At 35.5% G+C, this 21870-nt stretch overlaps 1 protein-coding gene across 16 annotated transcripts in view; it reads left to right on the forward strand.

Annotated features, from left to right (window-relative positions):
* Nucleotides 1-21870, forward strand: part of ZEB1 (zinc finger E-box binding homeobox 1) — a 306513-nt gene that overhangs the window by 253907 nt on the left and 30736 nt on the right. For 7 of the 16 annotated variants that reach the window (XM_059712316.1, XM_059712378.1, XM_059712385.1 and 4 more), the window contains 2 exons: nt 7083-7145; nt 15529-15690. In XM_059712316.1, coding sequence (XP_059568299.1) covers nt 7083-7145; nt 15529-15690 — 225 coding nt within the window. The remainder of the gene's footprint in view (nt 1-7082; nt 7146-15528; nt 15691-21870) is intronic. The other 9 variants (XM_059712323.1, XM_059712422.1, XM_059712340.1 and 6 more) reach the window with 5 other exon arrangements.

Genomic DNA, 21870 nt, shown 5'->3' on the forward strand with positions numbered 1-21870 from the left:
TTTATCAGTATGTAATGTTTCTCCATATCTTTGGTAATTTTCTACCTCCAAAGTCTACTTTTATACTAAAACTAGGGGCCCAGTGCACAAATTTGTGCACCTTGAAGGGAACTGTGGGCTGCGAGGCTGCCGTGGGCACAGGGGTGGGTCTTGGCCATCCTCTGTGCCCCCACCTGGCCCTTCACACCATGGCCTCCAGTTTCCAGTCTTCCAGCAGCCCCACTCCCACCGCTGCTGCTTCCATGCGCTGATAGCACCGGCCCCACTTGCACCTGCTAAAGGTGCGGAGTGATTGGGGCCAGCACCAGCAGTGGTGCAAGTGGGGCTGGCACCATCAGTAGGTGCAAGTGGCGGCTCCAGTGCCAGCAGCGGTTGTGAGCAGGGCTTACACTGGCAGCGGGTGCAAGAGGTGGCTGCTGGCCCTGATCGCCCCTCAGGAGCAGGGGGAGGTGGAGAAGCCCTGAAGGGTGATTGGGGCTGGCAGCTGCTGCTCTCACTCACTGAAGGTGCCAAGGGATCGGGACCAGTGCCGGGCACTGGCATTAGATGCAAGTGGCGGCTCTGGCACTGGCTGCTGGTGCAAGTGGGGCCAGCACTGGCAGTGGGTGCAAGCGGCGGCTCCAGTGCCGGCAGTGGGTGAGAGCGGGGCTGTCGCCGTCAGCAGGTACGAGAGGCAGCTGCTGGCCCCAATTGCCCCTCAGGAGCAGGGCGAGGTGGAGAAGCCCTGAGAGACGATTGGGGCTGGCAGCTGCTGCTCACACACACTGATGGTGCCGAGTGATCGGGGCTGGCACCAGGCGCTGGCAGCAGGTGCAAGTGAGGCCAGCGTTGGCAGCAGATGCAAGCACCAAGTGGGATGGTGACATGCAGTAGCAAAGAATTTTTAGTAACCACCAGAGGCTCGCTCCTGACAGTGACAGGTGCCCCAACTTGGTCTGGTGCCCCTACTCACCTGCTCCACTATCCCACCATGGCTGACTCCTGCCATATTCCACGCGTGCCCCCTGGTGGTCAGCATACGTCATAGCAACTGGTTGTTGGGTTGTTCAGTTCTGCCATTTGGTCTATTTATTTGTGTATTAGCCTTTTATTATATAGGATAATTACCCTGCCTTTCTTTCAATTAGTGTTTCATTGGTATATTTTTTACATCCTTTTACTTTTAACCTACCCATATTATTAGATATGAAATAACTCTAGATGGAGCTTGGTTTTTGAAATCTATTCTAAAATTTCTGTACCTAATTGGATTTTTAGACTATTTACATTTAATGTGACTGTTGATGTTTGCAGTTACATTTACCATTATATAGTATTTGTTTTCTGTTTGTTCTCTCTGCTTTGTTGTTCTTCTATTTCTCCTTTCCCGTCCTATTTTGGATCATTTGAATATGTTTTAGTATTCTATTTTTTTATTTCACTTTATACTTTATCTCTTTATATAGATTTTTTAGTAGTTTTTATAAGGATTAGAATGTGCATACTTACTTAAATTTTCATTCTACTTAGAACTAATATTTTACCACTCCAGGTGAAATATAGAAACCTATATGAGTCTCATTACCCTCTCTCCTTTATGTTGTACTTGTCACATGGGTTATATAATTTCTCTTGTTGTCTTTCATTTCTGACATTTCAAGTATCCCTCTAATATAATTTTCCCTCTTTCTATCCCATAAGCACCCCAACTAGGGAATCAAACCCTTAAGCTAGGTATGTGCTCTGACTGGGAATCAAACCCACAGCCTTTTGGTGTATGGGATGATGCTCCAACCAACTGAGCCACCCCGCCAGGACTGTTTTGTTTGTTTGTTTACACTATTACAGATGTCCCCATTAACCCCCTCTTTGTCCACCTCCACCCAGCTATCTCCCCCTCTTCCTTCAGGCCAATACTATACTGTTGTCTGGGTCTGCTATCTTTTTGAATCATTGTCCCTTCATATTTATGGATTATGTTCTCTGGCTCTTTTCAGGATTTTTTTTACTTTAGTTTTCAGAGTTTGATTGATGGTTTCAGTCTGGAATTTGGAGGTTTTATTCTGCTTGAGATTCAGTTTACTTCTTGAATATATTGATTTGCATATTTTATTAAATTTTAGAAATTTTTAAGTATTTTGTTTTTGTATCGTATTTCTATAGCAGGGACAGTAGGGTGGGAAGAGCAGAGAGCAGGGTCAAAGAAGACACAAAATGAGAGAAATATGAACTGATCTTTAAAGAACTAGATGAGTAGAGTTATTTAGATGGAAAAGGTAATGGATCCTAAACAGAGGGAACAACTTGAGGAAAGGCAGGTACAAATATGTATGGCATGTGTGTATGTGTGTTGTAGAGGAAGAGATGAAAGCAGGAAAAGAAAATCTGATTCAGTTAGCCACTTTGCCTTATTAGAGATTGCTGTAAAATATTCCCGCAAACACATGGTTAGAAATGGTTAGAAACACATTGGTATGAATTTCAAAAATGCAAGTTTTAGAATTTAGTACATGTGCTAAACTGAGTAATCAGTCTTGTATTTTGGGCAGATCTATTCTGCCATTGAATATAAGTCTTTTGGATTTTTAACTAAAATTAATTGCATTTGACATCTTTGTTTTTACCTTCTAGGACCTCCATCTTAATGCAAAATGAACAAGCGCTACCTCTTTTTACCTAAATTTGTGATATTTTCTCTTGACTTTTTAAATTAAACTTTTACTTTTGATATAATTATAGATTCACAAATAATTCAAAAGTAGTTTTAGATTCACATATAATACAGATATACTATGTACCTTTTACCTAATTTCCCCCAATGGTAACTAACATCTTGCAAAACTATCCTACAATATCACAACCAGAATATTAAGATTGATATCGGCAAGATATAGGACAATTCCATCACCGCAGGGCTCCCTAGTTGCCTTTTATGCACCCACCCTCCCCTCTGACCCATTCCTAACCCCTGAAAACCACTAATCTGTTCTCCAGTTTTATAATTTTGTCCTTTCAAGTATATTATTTAAATGGAATAATACAATATATAACTTTTGTTTTTGGATTGGCTTTTTTCACTTTCCACAATTTCTTGGAGATTGATCTTTTACAGCTATAACTCTGAGTAGAATTTCATGACTTCTTTTTCAGCTATATTTTGCCATTATTTGAAAAAACAGGAGTTTTTCTCATCTATATATTTGCTTTGGAATTTAGACTAAAAGCAAAACCTAGGAGCATCCTAGTTGTCCTTTCTAGATTGCATGTTAGTCATTCATAATGTATTAAGTCTTACAGGAGAGAAAATCTTATGCACAAGTATAATACACTACTTTTCTTCTCTTAGATTTCTTTTTTTTTTAATATGTTTTATTGATTTCAGAGAGGAATAGAGAGGGAGAGAGATAGAAACATCAATGATGAGAGAGAATCACTGATTGGCTGCCTCTTGCATGTCCCACACTGGGAATGGAGCCTGCAACCCGGGCATATGCCCTGTCTGGGAATCGAACTGTGACCTCCTGGTTCATAGGTCTATGTTCAACCATTGAGCCATACTGGCCAGGCAGTATAGCTTTTTTTAACTTTTTTTTATTGATAATACTATTACAGATGTCCCTATCACCTCCTCACCCCCAACCCCCACCTAGCCCCTCCACCCAGCCCCTGCCCCTCTTCCCTCCGGCCAACACCACACTCTTCTCTTAGATTTCTTAAAATAGAAGAACAAAGCACATCAGGGAGAATGCTACTTGAAAAATATTTAGAACAACCTCTGTTCCAGAATATCTTCGTGCTAGTCATGGATGGAGCAGGAAAGAGCCTGTTCCATCTGAGTGCTATCTCTGGATAGCACTCAGCAGAGAGAGAAATATGTTCACATTACAGGCGAGCATTAGAATCTTTCTGTTTTCATTAATCAATATATTTTTAGTTGTTGAACCAAAATTCTAGCCCCAATAATGAGGGAAGAATGGAGACTTCCAGTTTTTAAGTTGTGGTAAGTGAGTCTGGGACCACATTCTGAACTATGTTAAATGCTCATCTAAGGAAGGAGCCTAGATTATTTTATTCCAAGGAGAAATGAAGGAATGAAGAAGTAATAAATAATTGTATTGCAGGCAGTGTTTAAATGAGCTATAATATAACTGTAAGTAAAAAAATATTAATTTCCAAAATATTATTTTAAATATCAGTGTTATCTTCCACCTTAACAAGCAATTCTGATGGTTCTGATTTTTATTTAAGGAAAAACAGAGGGCATAGATATATAGTAATAATAATATATTACTATCATATAATTACCCCAATAGTATACTATTTATTATTTTCATTTTAGTAGATGCTTTGGGAGGAGAGAAAAGGGTATTAGAGATTTTCAGACACTTAGCAAACACTGGCAAGTATAAAATGAGAATTCTTCAGCATAAGTTAATATCATTATTATATACTTTATATAGTGTTTTTAAATGCTGATCTAAAGAGGCTTGCACATGTTTTAACTATTTTTTCACACAGTGATCATCTTTAAGTACTAATATGCCAAGGTTGTGGGTTCGATCCCTCATCAGGGCACATACTAGTATAAGAATCAACCAATGAATGCATAAATAAGTGGAACAACAAATTGCTGTACTCTCCCTCCCTCCCTTCTTCTCTCTCTAAAATTCAATAAAATATTTTTTAAGTTAATGAGTAAATATTTGCTTTTATGTGAGCAAAGATTTTACTTGATTAATGTTCTGTTTCTCCATTCAATTATCAAACTTAGGGAAAATCTAAATAAAGGTTTTTGACTGACATATTTTGTGGGATTTGATTGGGGTACAGATGACTACATAATGTTACAGTATGACTTTATAAGTATTCTAATAATTATGACATATACTCTGCTACTTATTTTTAAAAAAAAAAACAGTTTTTAACTCCTTCATGTCTTTCTTATCTATACATGTTTTTAATAAATCATAATAAATAAAATGTACCTGAATATATAAAAGATACTTTTTGCTTGCCCAAATAATGCATATATTGACTCTCTCTGATCTTATTCTGTGTAAAAGACTAGAATCAGCCTACGTGGTTTGTTTAGGTAGCACTAACCAAGTAAACATATAGGTGGCAGAGGAGCATAATTGACACCTAGAAATATTTATCAGTACCCCTGTTATTATTTACTACTATTAGTCCATAGTTAGAATAATGAATAGAATAAAAGAAAGGCATAGTGCCTTGGGTCTTTATTCTGGGCAGAATGAAATTTGGGCCCAACTTCTTCTAGTTGTCTGGTACTCTAGTTAGACAAGCAAGGGTGTAGTAAAAGGAGGTTTTGCAGCCATTCAGGCCTTCATTTAAATTCTACTTCTATCACCTAAAGTTTCATGTCCTTGGGCAAGTTATTTAACCTCCTTGAAACTTAAGTTTTGTGTGTTTTTTTAACTTATAAAATAGGTAGTTATGAAAATTAAAGGAAATAAGTTTATAGAATATCTGAAGAGTGCCTAGAACATAGAAATCTGTGTTTTGGGAAAGAAATGATAAGTGGAGCTCTCTTCTAAAAAAATACTAATATCTGCTTTAACCAGTTTGGCTCAGTGGATAGAGCATCATTCCACAGATTGAAGGGTCTCAGGTTCGATTCCAGGCAAGGACACATACCTCAGTTGCAGGCTCAATTCACAGCCCCAGGTCAGGGTGCGTATGGAGGCAACCAATTGATGTGTCTCTCTCACATCAGTGTTTCTCTCTTTCTGTCTCTCCCCCACCCTTCCACTCTCTAAAAATCAATGAAAAAATATCCTGGGGTGAGAATTAACAACAACAACAAACAATACTAATACCCCACTATGCTTACAATTCTAATATATTTATAATTTCAGAATTATATATAACTCACTAATTTTGCTTTTCTAAATTTTTTTGTGTTTGGTAAAACTATCTGCTTAATTTCTTCTAAAGTTTAATTTTTTCTATAAGCTTTACTTCCCCCCCCCCTTTTCCCCAGATATTTCTTTTTTAAAATTTATCTTTATTGTTTAAAGTATTGCAGATGTCCCCTCCCTCTCCCTATTGACCCTCTCCTCCCCACTCCCAGCCCATCCCCAGGCCTTCACTGCACTATTGTCTGTGTCCATGGGTTATGCATATATGCATATAAGTTTTTTGGTTAATCTCCCCTGCCCTTCCCTCTGAGAAACATTGGTCTGTTGCATGCTTCCATGTCTCTGGATCTATTTTGTTTGTCAGTTTCTTTTGTTCATGAGATTTCAAATATACATGAGATCATGTGATATTTGTATTTCTCAGACCGGCTTATTTTGCTTAGCATAATACTCTCTAGGTCTCTCTATGTTATCTCAAAGGGTAAAAGGGTTATATTATAAAATATATAAAGTACTCATACAACTCAACAAAAGAAAGACAAACAATCCAATTAAAAAATGTGCAGAGAACCTAAGTAGACACTTCTCCAAAGAGGAAATACAAATGAACAAGAGACATGAAAACATGCTCAATGTCATTAATTATCATCAGATAGATACAAATTAAAACCAGCTCACATCTTCTGGAATGGCTACCATCAATAAATCAACAAACAACAAGTGCTGGCAAGGATGTGGAGAAAAAGAAACCCTAGTACACTGCTGGTAGACGTGCAGACTGCTTACAACCACTATGGAAAACAGTGTTGAGTTTCCTCAAAAACTTAAAAATGGAACTGCCATTTGACCAAGCATCCCACTTTTAGGAATAATCCTAAGAAGCCTGAAACACCAATCAAAGAAAATATGCACCCTTATGTTCATAGCAGCATTATTTACAATGGCTAAGATCTGGAAACAGCCCAAGTGCCCATCAGTAGATGAGTTGATAAAAACACTACAGTACATTTACACAATGGAAGCGATGCATCTGTTAAAAAAAAAAAAAGAAAAAGAAAAAAGGATCTCTTAAAAGCTTTACTTTTCAAGAACAAATTACTGTATTTATAAAAGGAAAAATCCAAATTTAAACATAATCTATAAATTTTCTTTTCAGATATCTATAAGTTAAAGTGTTTGTGACATGTTGATGTATTTTAATCTTTTGCTCTTTGATTTTAGCAGGAAAGGAAGGACAAGAAATCCTGGGGCCTGAAGCTCAGGCAGATGAAGCAGGATGTACAGGTACTTTCTTGCTGGTTCCTTTCATACTACAGTCTTTGAACAAGGTCTTTGTGTCACTGGTTTTTGCATTTGTGAGTCGTGAATTTAGTCTTTTTCCTTCTCTTTTATCTTGCCCTCCTTACATGTGTAAGTACCTAGGCATATGGGGTACTATATAAAAAGATGAAAGTTTGTATTCTTTAAATGTAGTTGTAAATTTACAGATTCATAGAATAGAGCAGATTTTGAATGTCAAGTAATCTACAGATAATAAAAAAAAGTGTTTGAATAATTATTTAAACTTCTGTCAGATTTTTTAACAAGGTTATAGAAATGCACATCTAACTATTTTGAGTTTCATTATTATTTACCAGGATCAGCATTGAATTGCCCATAAGCCAGAAAGCAGAAGAGGACAAAATAAGCAAATATCATGGGTTAGCTGTAGACCAGATGATAATCATTAATATTGATGAGTTGAATGAATATGTCACAGCAAACAAGAGAATCACAAATTTTTCTTGTGATTTCTATTAGTGAAAAAGGTCAAAATGAAGTTAAATTATATGCTTCTAGCTGACTAAAAATACAAATTCCCTGAAACTTAAGGTTATTCCTCTATAATGAATTTAAATCATATTTAAGAAGCAAAAAAGTAAGTGTAAAACTTAAATCCAGATCTTATATATGATAATTCCAGGCACTTAAATTTTGTCATGTAAGTTAGCTGGAACTCTTAGAATGTAAACTTCAAAAGTGAATTTCAAATTAATAACTAGAGGCCCGGTGCACGAAATTAGTGCACTGTGCAGGGGAGTATCCCTCAACCCAGCCTTCACCCTCTCCAACCTGGGACCCCTTGAGGGATGTCCGACTGCCCGTTTAAACCTGATTCTACAGGGATTGGGCCTAAACAGGCAGTCGGACATCCCTCTCACAATCCAGAACTGCTGGCTCCCAACCGCTCGCCTGCCTGCCTGCCTGATTACCCCTAACCGGTTCTTCCTGCCAGCCTGATCACCCCCTAACCACTCCCCTGCCAGCCTGATCGATGCCTAACTGCTCCCCTGCTGGCCCAATTGCCCCCAACTGCACTCCCCTGCCAGCCCGGTCACCCCCTACTGCCCTCCCCTGCCAGCCCGGTTCCTCCCAACTGCCCTCCCCTGCTGGCCCTGTCCCCCACAACTGCCCTCTGCCTGGTCTGCCCCCAACAGCCCTCCCCTGCAGGCCTGGTCACCCCCAATGACCCTCCACTGCAGGCCATCTTGTGGCCACATGGGGGCGGCCATCTTGTGTGTTGGAGTGATGGTCAATTTGTATATTACCTCTTTATTATATAGAATTTTCTCAAAATAATATATTTAATAGTATTATAATTGTATTTTGTATATTGAACCATAAATTAAATATTTCTATCATCTAGTTTTAATTAAATTTTTATTCTTCCTTATCTTTTTTGTTTTGACATATATAGCTTTTTTTTCTTTGCAGTGCATTTTAGAACTATTCCATATATACTTATAAATTCCCCTTAATTATGGAAGATGAGTATGTTTCATAGTAATGTGTCAAAACAGATTGTCTTCTATAATATAAACATTAACACTCATATTTGTCAGTCAGTTATATGAAACACAGAGTAAATCTTGTGCTGTTATTAAAGGTGCATTCCAAATTAATTAATAATGGAATATTTGATAATTTATGGTGCCTGTAGCCTAAGAGTGGATAGTCTGCATTTAACTTGGTTGTGTTTAACATGCATAAATAAGGTATTTAGGTATGCTTGCTATCAAATATTTGTCATGCTAACATACAGTATATAACATATTTAGTTTGGATGTTTTTTATTAGTAAAATAGTGTTAATGAATGCAAAACACTGCTGTGTTTTTCTTTTTTACCTAATGTTAACTTTGATTACTTGTGTTAGCAGAGTTACAGAAGATTTTGTCCTTTTAGGCAAAATACTATAAAAAAAGACACTCATAGTTCCAGGTTTACAGTGTTTTACCTTACAATTTGCTCTTCACTACAAAAAGTGAATTCATTCTTTCAGTTTGAAGTACTGAGTACATAACTTCCCTTCCCCCCCCCCCAAAAAAAAAAAATCACATTTGGAAGTTAGTGTAACCTTTTATTAACCTCAGTTGCTCCTGAAAGGTAAGATCTTTCCCACCTGCATGAAGATGATCCCTGCTACATTATTTCCCTACAACGTGGGGAACTAGGAGTAAGCAAACATTTTTAATAAAGCCCTGATATGTACAGTTTTAAGGAAAGAAGGATGGAATTAGATGTTTGAGACTTTTGAGCAGTTCAACATTAAAATTATGTGTTGCCTTTCTTTTGCTACTTTCTTGACTTCTGGGGAATAATGTACTAACAAAGTAAACAAAAACATTGTACAGAGGTTCCATAATTAGTTCAGAACTTTGTTAGATATTTTCTATAGCTGATTCCCTTTTGCAATTCATGAAGTTAAGAGAACTATAGTTTCAGTTTAGTATTCAGAGAGTGAAAAGAGAGAAGGAAGGTTAGAAGGGTAGTAAAGGGTAAAGTGGAAGATTTGACTTTGGGTAGCAGTAAACACACAATGTACTATACAACTGTTGTATCATAGAATTGTACACTTGAAACATAATTTTATTAACCAATGTCACCCCAATAAAATTAATTTAAAATAAGAAGAGAAAAAATTCACCTAAAACATTCTTTGTTCCTTCTAAGCATCCCTTTTGTGTTTATATAGTTAATAGTTTCACAAAGTTTCAAAAATTGAAGGTAAAGATAGAACATCTAAAAATATTTTATTCTGATGCTAATACAATATCAATAGCTAAATAAAACTTTTTATTCTTATGTTAAACATTTGTCTAATTGTTGCTCTCACTAATTTATAATTATAACCCTATAATTCTACATTTTCGCAAATGATTCTAGAATTTCTCCTGAAATTCTATACTTTGACAGTCAGCTCCGAGTTTTGTTATATGTTAAAACAAATTATCATTGCTAGTATATGTTTCTGTGTATTTGCTCCTCTCTCTAGTATTCAAATACATGTTTATCAGTCTTAAAACTGGGGATTTTGCTTTATAATTGACCTAGTCACCATGTGCATTTTCCAACACTTTAAATTTTATGTATAAAATTGCAGAATTTCTGGTTTCTGCTTGAAATTGACTAGGTAAATGCAGGTTCATGGAGACAGTGTAGTTTAGTTGGAAAGAACCCAGAATTTGATATGACATCTGAGACCAAATTAGCAATATTTTTTTCTTTTTTTTAAATGCATTTTTTTAATTATTTTTATTTTTATTTTTTACTATGTGATTTTGGAAAGTTATCTAACTTTTCTGACCTTAACTGTTTTTATTGGGAAAATTTTTAATTGAGAAATTATAATGTTCCCCTTGCAGGACTATTTTGAGGAAAATAGATAACAATTACATTGCACTTACTAAATGCCTATTATTGTACTAAACACATACTATATAAATTAATTAATTTAATTAATTATATCAATTATATAAATTAATTTAATCCTCACAACAACCATAATACTGTTATTATCTTCTAAGTTTTATATTATATGAACTGTTATATCATAATGTTTATTGCCTCACAAATTATACCATAATATTTATTCCTTGAACTCATATTTTCATTCTACATAGCCTGTAGAATTTGGTACCGACATAGTGTATATTTCTTGTTTGAATGTATTTTTTATTAACTGTCATTTTTATAAGAAAATGTGTATATAAATTGAAATTTAAGTTTCTCTTTAATTTAGTAACCAGAAGGCTCATAAGATTTTTTAAAATTATAGATTGATTTATGATATAATTATCAGTACCACACAGTACCACAACATAAATACATTATACATTTTAATAAGTAAGTATTAAAGAAAATTGTTATTGGAAATGAAGTTAAAGGAATTGATGTGTTCTTCAATTAGTTCATATATCAATAGTTTACTGATACAGATTTCTAGAAAAAACAAGTTTGGCATTAATTCTATTTCTGTTTTTTGTTTAGCACTGAGATAACCTTATTCTCCTAAATAAAAAGATAAAATATGTTTTCGTCGTAACTGATTTACTCAGTTCTTCACACATCTTGAGAATTACATGCAAAGTTATGGTTATCTATCAATATAAATATTTCTAATGTCTAAAATTCAGTCACCTAACTTGGTAAAGGATTTGTTTCCCAGTCATTAGCATCATTCACACCTTCATTTTCTGGGATATATACCAAAAAGTTTTACCAGTACTTACTTATCAAAGGACTAATGATATCAGGTTTTGGATTTTGTTATTCTTTTTTCTCCTCACTTAGAGGAACCTTGTTTAATATATTCAGAAATGATTGGGGAAATTTAAATATTGTTAGCTTTAGTATCTTTTTCCAATACATTTTTATATTTTTTTTTATCTTACCACATAAACTAACTCTATTTTGATCAATACCTTATAACTAGAAAGTTAGTTCATTCAGTATCTGGAATTCTTTCAGAAAATAGAAGTGTCTATTTTTCTAATTCAAATAAATATGTCAATATACATTTTGAGGATGGGTCTGAAGAGTATATAAGCCAGTCAGAGAAACATAAATATCATATGATTTCACTTATATATGGAATCTAGAGAACAAAATAATCAAAATTGAAACAGACTCAAAGATACAGAGAAGAGAGGAGAGAGATGTTGGGTGGCAAAGTGAAATAAGTGAAGGGATTAAGTAAAAAAAAAAAAACACAAAAAAAACTCAGAAACAGACAACAGTATGGTGATTACCAGAGGGAAAGGGGTTTGGGGGCAGATAGAAGATGGTAAAGAAAGATAAATGGTGACAGAAGGAGACTTGACTTTGGGTGGTGCACATACAATACAATATACAGATGATGTATTACAAAATTATACACTTGAAACTTACATAATTTTATTAATATCAATGTCACCCCAATAAATTTAATAATTTTTAAATTTCTTTTATGACGAATATATAAATTAAAATGAGGAATGTATAAAGTATAAATATATATTTTAAATATAGATTATTCAAACAATGAGGTTAAGATTATTTAGATCTGCCCTAACCAGTTTGGCTCAGTGGATAGAGCGTCAGCCTGCAGACTCCAGGGTCCCAGGTTCAATTCCGGTCAGGGACATGTACCTTGGTTGCAGGAACATCCCCAGTAGGGAGTGTGCAGGAGGCAGCTGATCGATGTTTCTCTCTCATCGATGTTTCTCTCTCATCGGTGTTTCTAACTTTCTATCCCTCTCCCTCCCTCTCTGTAAAAAATAAATTAAAAATATATTTTAAAAAGATTATTTAGATCTAATCTAATTTTTATAAATTATAAAAATATTTGTCTCTATCCTAGCTGGTTTGGCTCAGTGGATAGAGCATTGGCCTGCAGACTCAAGGGTCCTGGGTTCAATTTTGGTCAAGGATACATGCCTGGTTGCAGGCTTGATCTCCAGTAGGGGGCATGCACAAAGCAGCACATCAATGATTCTCTCTCATCATTGATGTTTCTCTTTCTCCCTCTCCCTTTCTCTCTGATACCAATAAAAATATATTTTAATATATATATATATATTTGTCTCTAAATGAGTACACTTACATAGAACCAGTCTGGGCAAAGGTAAGCTTATAACTTACTGAAGATGCAAGGTTCATATTTAAAATGCAAATTGTGTAATTCTGAAAAGTGTATACTATTTAAAAACTCATTATTCCAGCATATGTATGTATATATGTGTATGTATATATAGTTAGTGGGATATAGAAAATATAAATATTTTATAAGTGAAGACTGTTTAAATAAAAGAAATATCTTATACTATAATTTGATAAAAAATATTGTATCTTATTAAATTTACATGAATCTATAAGAAATCACATAAAATACAAATTTTATCATGATTTTATCTAGTTTAACTTGTACTTAAAGTTACACTGAAAAGACTCAATGACACTGACTTTACTGCTTTAGCTATTCAAAGAATGCTTATTGTTGCCCTGTCTAGTGATCTCAGTGGTTAGAGTGTTGTCCCACACACAGAAGGGTCTCAGGCTCAGGTTCAATTCTTGGTCAAGGGCGACCCATCCATGTATCTCTCACATCGATCTTTCTCTCTTTCTCTCTCTCTCTCTCTTTCCCCCTGCTCCTCCCCGCTTTCTCCCTTCCTCCACTCTCTCTAACAATCAATGGAAAAAGTATCCTCGGGTGAGGATTAACAGAAAAAAAAAGGCTTATTTCAGCCAATGACAGATGTTAAGAATGATTTTTGAGAATATGATTTGCTATGCTTTCCCAGGCTCCTGAAAAGCAATGAATTTTTTAATAATATGGAATGGAACAGGTGATATCATTAAAGGAAAATTACTCTCACTCCCTCTGGCTGTATTACATAGCTGATTTCAGAGCTTCCTAACTAGAACTACAATATCCCCATTTTAGTTTCTGTGTTTACCCAGATAGATATTCATGTAAACAGGAAAATTGGAAGGCTTATCATGCTTTTATGTTGCCTTGATTAAGCAATAAAGAAGGTTTTCCCAGTCAATATTTTTAATTTTTTCCTTGAACAACCTGGAGGTTTTAATGCTGTGAGGCAATGCATCATATTATATAGTGGATTGATGGAGGGATCTGCGTTTTAGTCTGTGAAAAGGGGAAGATAGAAAATGAACCATCAGAATTCTAAGAGAGCATACATGGAAGTTGAAGATCTGGAAATAGAGTCTGTCAAAGCTAACAGTACCACTTACCTCTTAAAGTGGTTACTGGGTCCTTACCCCTGGATCCAGTAACCCCAGATTGGTGACTACTGGCAGTACATAGCAGATGCTTAATCATGAATAACTATTGGTTGTATTAAAAAGGACGGGGGGCAGGAAATGATGTGTCACCATTATTACTATATCATTGACTCTAAGGTTTTAAACAGCAGCCACCCCAAGGAGTTCAGTTACTAATACTATACAGGAGATTGAGCAAGTTTTAATGACTGCCGAACAAAAAAAGTGCCCATACATCATCATTTTAATTTGGCCCAATTTTAGTCTGCTAGGAAGTGCTGTTTTACAAATTTAGAATTGACAATTCAGTCAGAAGTTCATAAAGAAGTCAGCCAGGAGATATATGGGAGCCAACCTAACCCATTACAGTCACCGCCAGCATGAAGCAGAGAGACTCACTCTCTCCTCTGGAGCCAGTGGGGGGAATGGAGGCAATCCCTAGTGTAGCAGTGCTGCTTTAGAAACTCAGCAGCACTTTGGGCCACCTTCTCAAGGTGAAACATTATCTCTTCTTTCTTTTAATCCTCATCTGAGGGCATGCTTAATGATTTTATAGAGAGGTGAAGGGAGGGAAGAGAGAAACATCCATTGGTTGCCTTCCTGTACATGCCTGACTGGGAATAGAACTCATAACCAGGAATCGAACCTGCAACCTTTTGGTGTACCGGACGATGCTCCAACCTACTGATTCACCCAGCCAGCACCATTCTATTATATCTAGAACCTCTTTTAACTCAAGAAAAAATATGCCGCTGTCTTAATGACACAGTTAAATATCTATGTAGGCAGAAGTAGTACATGAATAGCCCTGTTTGTATATGAATGCTAGAAACTATTTTATCAACTTGGTATTTTGACTCTTATTAGAACTCTTTCTACATATGGATAACTATTAAAGCTATTTTCTAAGAAGTCACATAACTGAACTATATTTTAGAGTGGTTTACATTGAGACTGATTCAAATTTAAGGTACAACTGAGTAAATGGCACAGTAGGTTGCTAAGGTTTTCTCTTGTCCTTTTTTCCTTGCTTTAACATTGACTGAAAAGCTAGAAATTCGGCCAACTGTATTAACTGTCTCCATATCTTGCTTATCAGTAAAATGGAATAGAAGTATAACTCTGAAGCTTAAAGGGAATATTGTGAAAATGTCAATACTTTTATAACATTTTAAATTTATTTTAAAGATGACTTGTTTTTTTAATAAGTTTTTATTTATTTTAGAGGGAGAGGGATAGATAGAAACATCAATGAAAGAGAGACATCAATTGGCTGCCTCCTGCACACACCGGGGATCGAGCCATAACCCAGACATGTGCCCTGACCAGGAATCGAAAGGGGGCAGGGGGACTTTTTGGTTCATGGTCAACACTCAACCACTGAGCCACACCAGCCAGGCTTAAAATGATTTCTTAATCAATTACAACAAATGAGTGAATATTGTTTTTAATATTCAGTAAATATTTCCTACAAATTTAAGAACAATCTCATATTCTCTCAAGATAAACAATTCCTCATTTAGAAAATCTTGGTAATAACTTGGTGGTGAAATTGCTATTTATAAAGTATGCATTTATTTTAGTAAAAGATGATGAATGCGATTCAGATGCAGAAAATGAACAAAACCATGATCCTAATGTTGAAGAGTTCCTGCAACAACAAGATACTGCTGTCATTTACCCTGAGGCACCCGAAGAGGACCAGAGGCAGGGCACACCAGAAGCCAGTGGTCATGATGAAAATGGTAAATGGAGCTTCACAGCTGTTTTTGTTTTCATCTTTAAAGGATTATTTCTATTACTCTACTGTAGGAACCTACTATCCTACTATAGAGAACATTTTTGAAAGCCAGAATTGATTGCAGGTGGCTGCAGAGATTAATCTCTTTAATTAAGAACATTGTCCATAATAACAGTATAGTGTAATATTAGTGGCATCTAATGTATATAGTGGTAATGCCACTGCATATGAAATGCTTAGAACAGTGCCTGGAAGTTGATTTCCATTCTCTAACATGGCAGCAAGTAGTGGAAATAGAAATTAGGATGACCCTTACTACCCATTGATTCTTTTCCACTCTTCTTCTAGCAAGCAAAACATGGTTGTCTGGTTCAAACATACTAATTTGGAGACAACGGGTTTTTCTCTATCTGCTTTAGTCCATTCTGATATGAACAGCCACTGTATAAAGAGTAATAAAATGCAGTAAGAAAGTGTTCATAATCTACTGAAAAGAAATAAGCTGTTATTCGTTCTGCCCTTCCTCCAGGAACTGGAAACAGATGAAAATAGCTTGCTAAGAAATTGTATGCAAAATCTGTACCAAATGCTAGGACATTACTTAGAATGTTTAAGGATATATCAAGTTGTAAGATCCTAATCTGATTTGATTTTTCCAGGGTCTCACTTTAATGGATATATATAGCTTAAAGTCAAATAATCAACTTATTTAAGGCTTTTAGAGCAGTTGTGTGTTTACAACCAAATTGAGACAGAGATACAGAGATGTCCCATATAACCCTTTCCCACACACATTCATAAGCCTTTCCCATTATCAACATAACTCACCAGAATGGTACTTTTCTTTTTTTTCTTTTTTGCCAAGGATGAACCTACATTGACACAACATAATCATTCCAAGTTCATAGTTTACCTTAGGGTTCACTCTTGGTGATGTACATTCTATGGGTTTGGACGAATGTATAAGGACATGTATTTATCATTATAATATCATACAGAGTAGTTTCACTAACCTAAAAATTCTTCTGTGCTCTGCCTATTCATTCATCTTTCCCCATCTCCCCTACCCCTGACAACCACTCATCTTTATGTTTCCATTGGAATCATATGTAGCCTTTTCAAATTGACTTTTTTTCACTTAGAAATCTGCACTTAAGATTCTTCTATGTCATTTTAGGGCTTGCTAGTTCATTTCTTTTGTGTTGAATAATATTCCATTGTCTGGATGCACCACAGATTATTAATCCATTCACCTTCTGAAGGATACCTTCCAAATTTCGGCAATTATGAATAAACTGCTATAAACATCTATGCACAGATTTTTGTAGGGACATAAGTTTTCAATTCCTTTTGATAAACAACAAGAAGCACAATTGCTGGATTTGTATGCTAAGAGTATATATTCAGTTTTACAAGAAACTGCCAAATTGCCTTCCAAAGTAGCTGTACCAGTTTTCATTCCTACCAGCACTGAATGAGAGTTACTGTTGCTTCACGTCCTCACCAATTTTTGGTGCTGTCAGTGTTCTGGATTTCTGGTGTTCTATAGATGTGTAATGGTATCTTGTGGTTTTAATTTGTGCTTCCATGATGACATATGATGTGGAGCATCTTTTCATACTTATCTGCCATCTATATCTTCTTTGGTAAGCTGTCTGTTAAGGTCTTTGGCCCATTTTTTAGTTATTTGACTTTTTTATTGAGTTTAAGAGTTCTTTGCATATTTTGGATAATAATCCTTTAGTAAATGTGTTTTCTGCAAAACTTTTTCTCAGTCTGGCTCGTCTTCTAATTCTCTTCATAATTATCTTTCTTAGAGCAGAAGCAAAATTTAATTTTAATGAAATGTAGCCTATCAGTTACTTTTTATATAAATTGTGCCTTTAATGTTGTATCTAAAAAGGCATCAACCATAACCAACGTCATATAGGTTTTCTCCTCTTATCTTTTAGGAGTCTTATAGTTTAGCATTTTACAGTTAGGTCTGTGATCCATTTTGAGTTCATACTTGTGAATGGTGTATAGGTCTGTGTCTCGATTCAATTTTTTTTTTTTTTTGCATGAGGATGTTCAGTTGTTCTATTACATTTGTTGACAAAATTGTTTTTGCTCTATTGTATTGCCTTTGCTCCTTTGTCAAAGATCAGTTGACAGTATTTATGGGGATCTATTTCTGGGCTCTCTGTTCTATTTCATTGATCCATTTGTCTACACCACATGTCTTGATTATTATAGCTTTATAGTAAGTATTAAAGTTGGGTAGTGTTAGTCCTCTGACTTTGTTCTTCTTCAGTATTGTATTTGCTATTTTGGACCTCTTGGCTCCCCATATAAACTTTAGAATATTTATAAATATCCATAAAACAACCCTCTAGGACATATATTGGGATTGCATTGAATCTATATATGAGGTTGGGAAGAACTGACATCTTGACCATATTGAGTTTCCTTATCAATGAAGTTGGAATATCTCTCCATTTATTTAGTTCTTTGATTTTGTTCATCAGAGTTTTGTTGTTTTCCTCATATAAATTTCATACACATTTTGTTAGCTTTATACATAAGTATTTCAAATTTCTTGATGCTAATGTAAATGGTATTGTATCAATCAACTTTTAAATTTTTGAAGGAAATTGAGAAAGATGGTATAGAAAAACAAAATAAATTCAACTACTTTCCTTAAATCAGGTATAAACCATGAAAAAAAAAGAGAACAAACAGAAGTTTAACTCCAGAATAGAGATATTTTTTGTAACTAAATCAGTGACAAAGTAAATAGAAGTAGGGTACTTCAGAACTTTTTTTCCATTGTGCCAAAAGTTCACATATATGAACACTATAGATTATTGCCCCTGGGAACACTACATTTCAGCTTAATGACAGTGTGCTGATTATCAATATTTGTATATTTGGAGAGTCTGTGGTTATTGGCATTATAATCCTACTACTGACCCAGTGCCCAGATTCATGCACATTAAAAGGAAATTAATTAGAAGATGGGGTTTGTTTGCCTTCTATAATTGAAATTTTGTTGCCGTCCTGCTCACTCCAGCTCTGAGGCCGTGGCTGGCTGAAAGCAGGTATCTTGGATTTGTTTAGCTTCTATAATTGAAACTTTGTTGCTTTTGGAGCTGTTGCTTTCAGAGCTTAGAGCAGGCCGCAGCAGGCGGAGAACCTTGGCTTCCTCCATCACTGGAGCAAGCAAATCTCCTGCTTGCTTCAGCTGCATGGCTTCCAGCCACCGTCTTTGTTGGCAGTTAATTTGCATATCTTGCTGATTAGCCAATGGGAAGTGTAGCGGAGGTACGGTTAATTACCCTTTTTGTATTTTATTAGATAGGACTAGAGGCCCAGTACATGAAAATTCATGCACTCGGGGGTCCCTCAGCTCCCTGGGGGACCGGGCCTAAGCTGGCAGGAAGACAGCCTTAGTGCTGCCAAGGAGGCAGGAGAGGCTCCCCCTGCTGCCGCTGCACTTACAGCCATCAGCCTGGCTTGTGGCTGATCGGGGCTCCCCCTATGGGAACGCACTGACTACCAGGGGGCAGCTCCTGCATTGAGCATCTTCCCCCTGGTGGTCAGTGTGTGTCATAGTGACTGGTCATTTCGCCATTAGGGTCAATTTGCATATTACCTTTTCATTATATAAGACAATAGATCCAGTGCATGGATTCATGCACTGGTGGGGTCCCTTGGCCTGGCCTGCAGGGATCGGGTCAAAACCTGCTCTTTGACATCCCCCGAAGGGTCCTGGATTGCGAGAGGGCACAGGCCAGGCTGAGGGACCCACCAGTGCATGAATTCGTGCACCGGGCCGCTAGTATAATATAAAATATATACTGCTAATAGAGTATTTCACAATAGATAGTCTGTCACACCAGTAGCATCTGTTTAAATACAAAAAGTTATTATCTTCAGAAACTCTTAAATTTTTAAAGTTTTTGCAGGTTAAACAAGCCCTTTGAGTTTAGCAGGTTAAACATGCCCTCCATGTTCACTTCCTAAGTTGTGAACAGGCAATCTTTATTCTAGTAGGTTGATTTTCAAAAATTCTGAGTTAGTGGGGAGCAAATCAAGATTTTTCAAAGGTTTTATATCAAATAACACTATCAGTCTGAAATGTTATGCTAACTACCAAAGAAAGAGGAAGATACAAAAAAATTGAATTTTTTAGATAAATATATCAATGGTCACAGATGCATAAATAAATTATAGAAAGTTTTTAAAATGACCAAGAATGCCGAAACCGGTTTGGCTCAGTAGATAGAGCATCGGCCTGCGGACTGAAAGGTCCCAGGTTTGATTCCGGTCAAGGGCATGTACTTGGGTTGTGGGCACATCCCCAATGGGAGATGTGCAGGTGGCAGCTGATCGATGTTTCTCTCATCATCGATGTTTCTAGCTCTCTATCTCTCTCCCTTCCTCTCTGTAAAAAAAAATCAATAAAATATATTTAAAAAAATAAATAAATAAATAAAATGACCAAGAAGGTTGTCTTTTTAGTAGTATTCATTTGCTACCTTCAGTTTATTATAGGAATTCTAAAAGATATTTTCCTTATATGACAAGCCTTTATTCCTAAAAAAGTATTTTTTAAAAAAACAATACAATATTTTCAAAAATAGAAACAAAACTTTCACTTAACTTTTAAACCTGCATTCTATAACTTGCTTATAATGTCAAATATTTAGATTTACTTTTTTATTGTTTTATACATGCTAGTGACGTAAAGATTAAATTCAAATTTTATATATGTGAAAAAATTCAATAGATTCTGATTTATTAAGGTGATTACTTGCTGTTAAAATACAGGGTGTCCCAAGTATACACACTTTGACAGCTGATAGCTCAATTTTGAAAATGACATGTATTTTAATAAACAACTGCCTTTTTAATTATTCAAAGTGCCTGTATATATTTTGGGGGGACACCCTATATAAGCAGCCTGTCATTTTACAAAATATTAGTATTTTGTTTATTAATTAGCGGGGTTAATCATGAAGGCAAAAAAAGACATAAAAAATGAGAGCAGACAGCTCTCTAACACTATGAGTATAAGCAGCTTGAGTTTGAGTGATGGAAATAATTGTGATTCTGGTGCCAATAATGAACACTTAAAATAGTGAACTCTGACTTTTGCCATTGTAAATAGGATGGACTAGCAGTCTGGCAAAGAGAATGTGTCAAATGTTGACTTCTCACTTGCCAGTACAAATAGGAAATTCATACTAGACAAAACATAATATGATTCCAAAGAATTTCATCATGTGGCTAATCTAGTCCCCAAAGAAGTGGGTCATGTTAAAGTCATCACCAACAGAAAACTCTCTGGTACCAGTTGCCTTACTAATGAAAGATGCCATCCTAAACTTTGGGAGTTTTAGTTGTTTGATTTTTAATATATTAAATAAAATATTCATATTCATATTTTGATACATATATTAGCATGTTTACCTAGCTTTGTCGAGTTAGGTGCTCAGTCTATTATATGTAGGCTGTTATTTGAGCAAGATATTTAATTTATATAAGCTTGAATTTCAGTAAAGGTAACATATATTTATGAAACTTTTTTATATTGTTATGAAATTTTCTTTGGTGGTCTATTTTCCTAGAAGAAAATCAAAATGAAGGTAGAGATGACATTTACAATAAGATGTCACTTAGGAACTTATTTCTTTGAAGAAATAAATCAAATATGGAAAACTTAGTTAAATAATATTCATTGAGGAACCAAGATGGCGGCAAGAATCAGAAAACCTGAATAGACCAATAACAACTAATGAAATTGAAATTTAAAAAAACTCCCAGCAAACAAAAGTCCTGGACCAGATGCTTCACAGGTGAGTTTTACTAAATATTCAAAGAAATAACACCTATTCTCCTCAAACTATTCTAAAAATATCAGAATGAGGAAAGACTTCCAAGATCTTTTGACAAGACCAGCATTATCCTAATTCCCAAATCAGATAAAGACACTACAAAAATAAATAAGAAAAAAGCAATCCTAAATGACATTCTAGAACAGATGGAACTGACATCTTCAGATTATTCCACCCCAAAGCTACAGAATATACATTCTTCTCAAGTGCACATGGGACATTTTCAAATATAGACTACATGTTAGGACATAAGCTAAGTCCCTACAAATTCAAGAAGATTGAAATCATATCAAGCATCGTCTCAA

This window comes from Myotis daubentonii, chromosome 1 (genome assembly GCF_963259705.1).
Source record: "Myotis daubentonii chromosome 1, mMyoDau2.1, whole genome shotgun sequence".
Lineage (NCBI taxonomy): Eukaryota > Metazoa > Chordata > Mammalia > Chiroptera > Vespertilionidae > Myotis > Myotis daubentonii.